At 36.0% G+C, this 10,900-nt stretch overlaps 1 protein-coding gene across 1 annotated transcript in view; it reads left to right on the top strand.

Moving 5' to 3' along the window:
• LOC107681545 (decaprenyl-diphosphate synthase subunit 2-like) overlaps nt 1-8,798 on the top strand; it is a 38,416-nt gene extending 29,618 nt beyond the window's left edge. The window contains exons 5-9 of the mRNA XM_016477853.1: nt 3,127-3,201; nt 4,637-4,798; nt 4,930-5,058; nt 5,669-5,704; nt 8,370-8,798. Of these exons, the coding sequence (XP_016333339.1) occupies nt 3,127-3,201; nt 4,637-4,798; nt 4,930-5,058; nt 5,669-5,704; nt 8,370-8,525 (558 nt within the window). The 3' untranslated portion in view covers nt 8,526-8,798. The remainder of the gene's footprint in view (nt 1-3,126; nt 3,202-4,636; nt 4,799-4,929; nt 5,059-5,668; nt 5,705-8,369) is intronic.
• Nucleotides 8,799-10,900: the final 2,102 nt, after the last annotated feature.

The following is a 10,900-nucleotide window of genomic DNA, read 5'->3' as shown; positions in this document are numbered from 1 at the left end:
ATAGTGGTTTTGAGCTTATTTTTCACAAGGACACAAAACTGTGGTCACACTTTACTTTAAGGTCCAATTCTCGCTATTAACAAAACATTAACTATGACTTTTGCCTCAAACTACTAATTTGCTGCTTATTAATAGTTGTTAATAGTTATTAATAGTCATGCAGAATATGTGCTTTATAAATACTAATAAACAGCCAATATGTTATTAATAGGCATGCTAATAAGCAACTAGTTAATAGTGAGAAATGTTCCCTATACTAAAGTGTTCTTACCAACCCCTAAACTTTCACACAGTATTGTATATGCACTAACACTAATATTAAGTAAAAATTCTATACATTTAATTAAAAAGAAATAATATGCAAAATGTAGATTCATGGTCGGTTAGAAATATATATGCTTGATAAATTTTCAAAATTCAGTCGCCATTAGCAGCTGTGGACAGAAGGTCATTTTGAGCCTTGTTTTTAGTGAACACACACACACACACACACACACACACACACACACACACACACACACATACTGAAGAGAGTGTGAGTAAAAATCCTTTTTTGTGTGAAACTGAAGCTGTTGTTCAGCGAAGTGTGATCAAAGCCACACACGCTCTGTTCTGACCCACTGAAGTAGTGAATGAATGACAGGATGTCTAGCCAATCAGAGATCTGACTCTTTAGCTGCAAGTCAAACTTCCACAGATGAATTTACAATTAGCAAAAGTGATTAAAAATATATTTTAAGTGCTCAGTTTTTAATAGTCCCTTGATGTAACTGACATTCACCCAGCCAGAACCGCCTGAACGCATCTTCCTCTTAAAGCTTCTGTCTATGTAAATGAGGGCGAGGCCCCTCTCTCTGCAGCAAAGCGCTTTTTCCCCTTGATTGATCTGTATTATGTATCGCGGCCTTGAGTGGGATCCTGACTTAGTAGACTGTGTGTGTGTGTGTGTGTGTGTGTGTGTGTGTGAGTGAGTGAGTGAGAGAGAGTGGGATTCTGGCTCAACACTAGTATAAACGGTAAAGGGATCCGCGAGCGGCTGTCTCCTCTTTCTTCTCCTCACAGACCTGTCGGCGAAACACGACTCCAGCTGGATTTGGGAATGAGACGAGACAGAGGGAGGGCAGATTATCTGATACTTTCCAAAAAAAGCCCCCCCTCACTTCTCTCTCTCTCTCACACACACACACACACACACACACATACACAAACTCACAAGAAAGACATAGACGTACACAAACACACAGTTCAAACACACATGCATTCTCTCACACACACTCACACGTGCACGCTTTAATTTCTCCGCGTGGAGTGTGTGAAGCCGCACATCTGGCTGCGCTATAGGGGCTCTCTGTCTTCTCTGGGCTCTGGGTAGAGGAGTCAAGTTCCTCACTGTTTCCTCAAAGATCTGGTTACTCAGAGGGCAGAGAGAAAAAGAGAGAGAAGGAAAGAGTGAGAAAAACAAAGTTTGGGGAACGGAGAGGAGTAACATAATATTAAATATGAGGAATAGCTGAGTGTCTGGATGGAAGGCCTCTGCTATTCTAGTTCCCTGGAGATTCTGCCTGTGGTCTTATGATTCAACAGGCAGGACTTTCGGGACAAGAGGAAAAAGAACGACGAAGGGTGAAAAATAGGTGGAGAATGTAGCCTAGGGCGATGGATGGAAGGGATAGGAAAGCATGTGATTGAATGATAGAAAGAGCTGTCAGTGACTTAATCCAGCTGACTGTTGTGGAGTAGATGTAACGGGGTAGCGCCCCCCTCAGGAACACTATAGTTACTACATGATCTAAAGGATACTTTAAAGCAAACAATTGAAAATTCAGACATTATTTATTCAATCTCATGCAGTTCCAAACCTTTATGACTTACCTTCTGGGGAACACAAAAAAATGTAATTTTGAAGTATTGTATTGGCTCTTTTTAATTGTACTCATTCAATGAGGAATAATGCGTTAAGCTTTCAAAGATGCAAAAACACTACCAACGTTTTTTGACTTTTGAATTCGTATATCTAAAATTTAAGTTGCTGTTCACTAATAATCTTCCCATTTAGTCATCTGTTAACCTGTCTGGAGCAGTCTGATTCGCAAACAGATCATTTAGATTTATTTGGGATTAGCTGATTAATTTAAAAGATCTGAATCAAAAGAATGATTCATTTTCAATTGCTACTTATTATTATTATTAGTTATACGAATAAGTAATTGTATTTTTAAAAATATTTTTTCCATTAATTTTTTATAATTAGCAACAGGATATATATATATATATATATATATATATATATATATATATATTCTCCTGCTGTCAAAAATGTTTTTTATATACTGTACTTCCAACATTAAGCAAAAATTTGATCTTTTAAAATGCAGTTTTCCTAAACTGTACTACTGTAATTAGAAGTCCTGTTTAAAAAAGTGCATTGTAAAAGATCACGTTTTCGCTTTATGTTGGAATTACAGTATATGAAAACGTTTTTGAGATCCTTTAGGATTGGACTTTTTATTCTTTAGATTACTGTTCACTGTAGGCCATTATTTTATAGTTGAACAGTGCCACTTTAAAATGACTAGTTTTGTGTTCCACAGACGTAAGTTAAGTCATACATTGGATTATCATGAGGTTGAATAAATAGTTTTTTGACAAGGGATATAACCGGCTATATTTATGTTTATTTTGCATGTACATATTTGTAGTTCAAGAGAACAGTCCAATCAACACTCAACTATCAGATAATTTTCTGTACTGTAGGTGTTGAGTATTTTTTTTGCTGGGAGTAGACTTCTGTGGTTGTGTGTATTAAAGAGAGAAACTGAATCAATAAGCTTGTGCAGACGTCAGAGTCCTCATTAAGGTCTGTATCCTCTGGACATTGCATTGTTTTGACCGGCCATCTGTTTAATAACTGAAGTGCGGGTTATTCTATCTGTCCCTCAGATGCTCTTTTAGAATGAGTGGACTGGAAAAAAGTCTTCCCATATTCCCAAACAGCCCGAGTCCTAAAAAATACTAATTTCAGAACAGATGGGGCTGATCCGTTATCAACACTCTTATTCTGAGAGTCTTCGTTTATGTGGAAAATATTTTGCTAGCCTAAGTGTTATAATGTTATGTTTGTTCTAGGTGGTGGAGCTGATCTCTAGTGCAATTGGAGATGTGGTGCAAGGAATCTATCATGAGAGCTCCACTTCTGCAGAGGTAAGAGACGTTCAGCCCAGTGCATTTACCACATATAGCCACCAGTGGCATTCTGTGGGAACAAACTGTATTGACAAAAAAAAAAAGTTGCTTGAGCACTAAATCAGCATATTACAATTTCTGAAGGATCATGTGACACTGAAGACTGGAGCAAACGCTCCTGAAAATTCAGCTTTGCCATCACATTAATAAATTATATTTTAAAATATATAAAAGTTGTAGTAATATTTCACAATATTTTACTGTATTTTTATTCAAATAAATGCAGCCTTGGAGAGCATTACAGACTTCCTTCAAAAACATTACAGAACAGTAAATTGTCTGTTTATGAAACATTGTCTTTTATTATATTCCCATTATGTCACCTATTTGATAAAAGCAACCGCTCAAAGTCATGTAAATTACTGTAAAGCACAACCTCTCTGGTTTATTGCTTTAATAAACACGTGCCATCTATGAGACGTAAAATGTGTCATTGCTAAGATTTCAAAACAGAGCTAAGACTGGACAAGCAAAACATCTCCAAACAAGCGAAACACAGACTGACTTAAAACATCTGCAAACTGCTCACAGTAAATAATGAATGACAAAGTTTCCTGTGTGAGGAGAGGAGGAGGAGGAAAAGTGATGGAGAAGGCCATGTTTATGTGAGCGAAAAAGGGAGAGAGAGAGAGAGATTCAAGTTTCTTTTACCCTTTTTAGAGGAGACGTTTCCGAGCAGATGTTTGCATCACCTTCCCTCCTTCAGTTTCACCAACCCCCTACCGCCATACCACCATTTCATTTTTCTTTTTTATTCTCTTGTTTGGTTTAAAGTGGCATCCTTACATTTTCTAGAAACATTCTGCTTGCTTGGGAATTGAACAGTCTCAATGTTTTCTATACATTTTCTGTGCTTTTGAGGTATGTTTATGATCTATTTTAGCTCCCCAAATAATCTCGAAAAACAACACCTTTCAAAAAACTGAGGTTGATAAGACTTTTTTTTATGTTTTTGAGTGTATTCTTTTATGCTCACAAGACAATATTTATTTGATAAAAATACAACAAAAACAGTAATATTGTGAAATATTGCCATTTTAAATAACTCTTTTCTAGTTTAATATATTTTGTGATGTTTTTAATTTGTTTGATGGCAAAGCTTAATTTTCATTACTCAGAAGACATTTCTTATTATTATCAATGTTGAAAACAGTTGTACTGCTTAGTATATTTGTGGAAACAAAATAATTTATTTGGAATATAAATCTTTTATAAATATCTTGACTGTCACTGATCAATTTTGATCTATTTAATGCATCTTTGTCTATTAAGTAAATATTTCTTAAAAAAAAAAAAAAAAACTTAATGACCCCAGGATTTAAAAAAATAATGTACATCCCAGTATTTATAATACACTAATGCTTATTTAATTGAGTTTTTCTGTATTCTGAAGGAGGGCAGTCTAACAGTTGCATCCTGGGAAGACCAGACATTCCTGTCCCATGGTGCTTTGCTTGCCAAGAGTTGTCAGGCAGCGATGAAGCTGGCCAGACACGGTAATGAGGCTCAGAATTTGACTTTTCAGTACGGAAAACACCTCGCTCTGGGACACAAGGTGTGTACGCACAGTCACACAAGTGCATTGTGGGCACAAGCTGTTTGTCTGTATGCTGTCTTATCAAGTTACATTCTTTTGTGTAGATAGCTAATTTCAAAAAATGTGTGTGATATATGTGTGTTTTGTAGCTGAACTCTGATCTACAGCCGTTCGTGAAGAGCGGGTCAGAACCGTCTGTGTTTAGTTTGGACTCAGCTCCTGTAGTCTTCCACAGACAGATCGTTGGACCTGAGCGGTGGTGGCACCAGCTAAAACAGGTACCAGACATCCATATCAGAACACTTGCAGCTGTGTGATCTGTAAAATAACCTGGTGAATCTCACCTACTGTATTTCACTACAAAATGTAAAAAAAATAATCATTAAATTGATGCTGAAAACACAGCGTTGCCATCTCAAGAATACATTACATTATAATAAATATTTAAAATAGAATAGAATATATTAAATAGAAAATAGTTATTTTAAATTGTAGCAACATTTCACAAAATTACTGCTTTTACGGCATTTTTGATCAAATAAATACAGCCTTGGTAAACATAATATGCTTCTTTCAAAACCATAGCCAACCCAAACTTTTGAACTGTAGTGTGTAGTACCATGGTGCATAAATATTTTCCAATTTTAATATATTTTTTCACATCAAAAAAGTCATAAATGTGAGCTATGTGATGTCTCAAGGCAGCTAGCAGACAGTTAAGCCAGTTTTACTGTATTATGTTTGATATTCATTTCAGTATTTATCATTAATTGAAGTGATTCAATAAGATTTTAGCCTCTAGACTGGTAGCAAAACACCATTACGGTTCAGATTTCATTGTGTCAGCATGACGTTCTCTGGATTCACATTTTTCTCTCTTCATTTCAGGTTCAGAATATGGCTAGACAGATTGATTACACAAAGGTAAGCGACTCCTGTTTTTTGATTAAGGGAGAGGGAAAACAAAGTAACGAGTGCCTCATTTTAGTGTCTACTTATTCAGACAACTTGTGTTTCACTGTAAAAGTGACTAAATCAATTGATGATTTTCATTTAGCCAATGAAAAAGTGAGATTGTCTATCGAATTCAAGAGAAATCAATCCTCCTGGTCAAACCACTAATCAATGATTTCAGCCACAATCCTTCTGATGAAACATTCATACATTTATGATACAAATCGATTCGCCAGGAGTCATGAAATCATTCCCAGGGTCCCAGTGTGTATGTGGATGTTTACAAACAAACAGAAATAGAAGTTAATTCATGTATGATTAATAAAAAAAGAAATAGATTTGAAGTTGTTCATGCTTATTTAAATATTTATTTTTATAAGTGGAGAAACCTTAAATCGCCTATTAATATGACAAAAAACAGTCTCCAGGAAAAGAACTTAATAAACATATTAAATAATATCTGGATGAAAGTCTAAAAAAGCAAACAAGCAAACAAAAAAGGGTTAGGGAATAGAAAATATAATTAGCTTAGTATCAGTTTTATTTATTTTGATTCAGTTTTTATTTTTATATTTTCTGTTTTCATTTTCATTTTAGTTAAAGTTTTTGTAATTTTGTTGTGTTTTTGTAATTTGTATAATTTTTTTTTATATATATGTCTGTATATTTTTTTGTTTGTTTTTTAATTATTTTTTTAATACATCAAGTTAGACTAAATTAAAATGAGAAATATTGCCTTAACAATTAGCTGAAATGAAAAATTAAAGTATTTTATTTCGAGTAACAAGGTTTTTTAATGGTTTTAATTTTAGTTTCAGTTTTAGTTAACTATAACAACTCTGCTCAGAATAAAAACAGTAGAAGGAAATGAAAAGTCTGCGCCAGCATATAAAAAAAACTAAATTTATGTGCGTAAGTTAATGTAATCAAGTGTGAATCTGAGGCATACTAAATAAAAATGTAAGAATCGGTCACTGAAAAACCCACATTGATCGACTAGTGCTGTGAATATTGGTGGTATCAGCCCTGAGTGAGCCGATAGGAGGTGTTTGTTCTCTGTAACTGATAGCAAGTTCAGAAATTTGATTTCCAAAGTCAGAAGGAGAAGAAAGACAGAAAGAAAGAAGGGAGACAGTTAGAGGCGGTGGGGAGGGGGCAGGAAGAGGAGGAGGGCACAAGCAGCTCGGGTCGCCGTAGAAACAGGATATTAGGGGATAGAGTGGCAGGTTTATTTGTAGAGGAGACAGAGAGACGGTTTGACAGCAACATCACACAAGATTCTCCTTCAACAGGGCACAGACAGACACATCACCTCCCCCCTCCCCACACACATCACATATCTCTGTTATCAGCACATAAATGCGACATTAATCTCTCCAGTATTCGCTGTCTGGTTTGTTTTTTGGTGTAAATGTGTCTCGGGGGGTGGGGTCATGAGGTCATATCTCTGTCTGTTAACCTGAAAATATTCTGCAAAGCTGTTTATCATATTGAAGTCAAAGAAAACTGTGGCTATAGAAACAAGAGAAATCAGTTGATGTCATCATCTACCTTTCCCACATCCACGTCTTTCTCCGTCTCCCTGTTTTTGGCTTTCTCTCACGCACATTAGTGAAAGCAGGTCTCTTCTGCTGTTTTTAACTCGAGGCCCCCAAGGGCTTCTTAGCACAACACATCCCAGAATTCATTTGGCAAAATGGCCTCCAGCAAAACATGTTTGTTTGTGACAGTGGAGGACTACAAGACCATTTGAGTGAGGAAGAGTGTGGAATACTCTGGGTTTTCATTTAATAATAATTTATATGTTTAAAAATATATTAGGTATATTTTTTATTATTGTGATATTTTGGTATGTTACTTATGACATATTGATCATATATTTTTAATAATATATTGATAATATATACTGCTGTTCAAAAGTTTATGGCCCATAAGATTTTATTGAAAGAAATTAATACTTTTATTCAATAAGGATGCATTAAATTGATCAAAAGTGACTTTGAAGACATTAGTAACTTACATTATTAAAAAAAAACATGAAAAATGCCGTTCTTTTAACTTATTATTCATAATAGAATCTTTAAAAAAACATCACAGTTTACACAAAAACATTAAGCAGAATTAAAAACATCAAAATATCTTACTGACCCCAAACTTTTTAATATTAGTGTATTCTTTTAAATAATAGATTATATTTGGTAACATTAGTTTATGCAAAAGGTATCATGAACTAACACTGAACAACATTTTTACACTGTTTATTAATCTAAGTTAATCTTAATTTATAAATGTATTATTGCTCAGTTAATTTATGTTCACACATACTACATTAACTCATTTTAATTTATATTTTGAAATATTAAAAATGTTTTACTGTATGTACAAATTAAAATTTAACCAAGATGCTGTAGAAGTATTTATTGTTTGTTATTGATGCCAATCACATTATTATACCTTATTATAGTGTTACTATCATTTGTTTTGCAAGCAAACCCTGTTAATCTGTAGAAATTGCCTGTTTCAAATGGTTCCTTGCCTCTAAATTTGGTTAAAAGAATATTACATTTCCTACATCAGTTTCATCAGTTTGATGGAGTGATATTAAAATGTTTCCTCATTCTTGCGTGTTCTCCAGCTCCGGGGCCTGATAAAGACGGAAAGAGGCGTGAGCCAGGCGCTTGACCTGTGCAGTTACCACGGCAACAAGGCCTTAGAGGCCATGAAGTGCTTCCCACCCTCAGAAGCTCGGTCGGCACTGGAAAACATGGCGTGCGCGGTCACCAAGTTCTGAAGATGGTTTCAATCTGGCTGTATATATGAATCCAATTTTGTTTGATGCAGTTGATTAATGCTGGAGGTTGATCATGATTTTTTTGGGTGCTGTTTTAAGAGGACTTACTTTGGAGTGTTTGCGGTCCCCACCTGCTCTACAGATGATGATTTTTATGTGGAACTGATTGAGTCGCACACAGTCGAGTTTACCGGACTTATACACACTCTATGCATTTAGCCAACAAATCAGCTTTATCTTTTAAAATAAAATGAGATGTCTTTTTGAAAAAAATCAATGTCTCTCTTTATTCTAAAATTTCTACGATTCCCTGAAGTATTTAACGGAAGTCAGTATTTCTATACACCACTGTAAAGAAGACAAACAAACATTATTGATATCACTGTAAGTTGGTTCGTGACCATAGAGAAACGTATTGGTATTATAGGGGGTGGCATTAACCAAAATGTTTGTCCGAAAACCAATGACAATTTGTGAGTGTGTTTGTGTGTGTGTGTGTGTGTGTGTTGTGGGTGCCCGGGGTGCTCCAGCAGCAGTGTTGGCAGTAATAATTAATGAGGTGAGTGTGTGACCTGAGTGAATGGGCAGGAAATGCTGCAGTATTGATCAGCTCAGCGAGAGGACTGGCGCCAGCCTGGGCAGCCTGCGGTTTCCCGGGTGACCACTGGGGGGGCGACTAGGGTGTGAAGTGGGGCGTAGGTGAGTGACGGTCACCGCCAACAGCCACCGGGCCACACACACACACACTTGAATTGCTTGAAGGACAGAAAGGGAAGAACATGCATGCAGGAACATCAGTAGCTCAGAGTTCCTCCCATGTCTCTCTCTGGCCTCGGATATGTAGGCAGGATGTTACACTAAGTTTGCTTGGTAGAAGCGGGACAGCCCTCTGGTCATACATGAAAAATTCATTTTGGCCTCAAGCAGACCTGAGAAAACTCCCCATGAAAACCTACGAAGACACAACACCTGTCAGAGGCAAAATTTTGTGCTGTCTTGCCCTGATCAGACTTTTGTTCAGACTTTATTATTAATGTCACTGTGATCTGAATTCCTTATCACAGATCCAAATATCAAACTAAGCACAGAAGAACAGTATGAAAGGTCATGAGAGGTCTTTTGATCTTTTGTTTTAAGGAGATTGTGGGTTTGGGGTCTATACCTCTTGAGATTGTTCGAATCACTATTTAATTAGTCGTGTGGAAGCTTGCTGCATTTAATCAGTCATAGCTAACACTTCACAGACTCACAGAATGGAAGAAATCAATGTATTATTGAATTTTCTGGCAATTTTCGTTAGTTGATCATTGCCAGCTTAGTTTGTTACCTGTCTTTCAGTGACCTGGCCTGAAAGACAAGCCCAAAATAAGCAACCCAGTCTGAAAAACTAAGCCCAAAACAGATGACCCCTGGTTTTATTATTTAAGAAAAGTCTTATTGTTTCATCAAAAGCAGCTTGTAATGGCATAAAGATGCTGCAATCAAATTATTTAAATATCAAAATAGACTGGTAAAAGAAGTTCCAGTCAGTATGTGGGAACAGACAGAGAAACATGGTCACACACAAAATAATGATTAAGTCGTCATATGTTTTGTTCTATGAGAGGCAACCACTAATATGCCCAAATAAGTAATTGTATTATAGAAATATGCCCAAGAACGCAACCCATGACTGCTCAAATCTAAAAGCAACTTCTGGGGGAAAAAACAAGCCCAAAGTCACTTAAGCAGATTCGGCAACACTGCTGTCCTTGTTTTGTTGAACTGGTAGACACCTCAGATTCCTCAAATGTTTTTTTTTTCTTTTTTTAAAGCTGAGGTGAAATTTTTACTCAACTAGCAGGGCTGCTATCTGCATAAAAACCAGCCCAAACTAGAGCAATATCAAAACACAAAATATGCCACTCCCATACCTAAATCACATATTTTACAGCCACTGTTATGCATTACATGAAAATGTCAACTTCACACAGTAGTGAGATATATATACACACACCTAAACATATGATGTCAGTTTTCATAAAATCATCTTACCCTAAGATTGACAGATATTTAGAGTTTTAAGTTCTTGCTCTGATGCATACCTTCTTCTTGGTCCTTGTCATACAATTCTGCTCACTGGCTCCCTAAGAGTTATATATCACCGTTTTATCATTAGTAAAATATAAACTAGTGAGAGCTAATTAATTCAAACAAGTATTTCCATCGAATAAAATCTATGAAATATGTAAAACCTTTAACCCACAGTAACAGTGTAGCCCAATTCCACGGGAAAACCGCGGACTTTGCAAAGCTGAGCAGGAGCATACAAATAAGGATTGTTTCTAAGCAGGTTTCCCCAAACACTTCCCATCTGCCATTGGTCACACAAACCA

Source organism: Sinocyclocheilus anshuiensis, unplaced genomic scaffold (genome assembly GCF_001515605.1).
Source record: "Sinocyclocheilus anshuiensis isolate Anshui unplaced genomic scaffold, SAMN03320099.WGS_v1.1 scaffold2334, whole genome shotgun sequence".
In the NCBI taxonomy this organism is placed as follows: domain Eukaryota; kingdom Metazoa; phylum Chordata; class Actinopteri; order Cypriniformes; family Cyprinidae; genus Sinocyclocheilus; species Sinocyclocheilus anshuiensis.
Note: the sequence above shows the minus strand (reverse complement) of the source record. Positions and strands in the feature narration are given on the sequence as shown.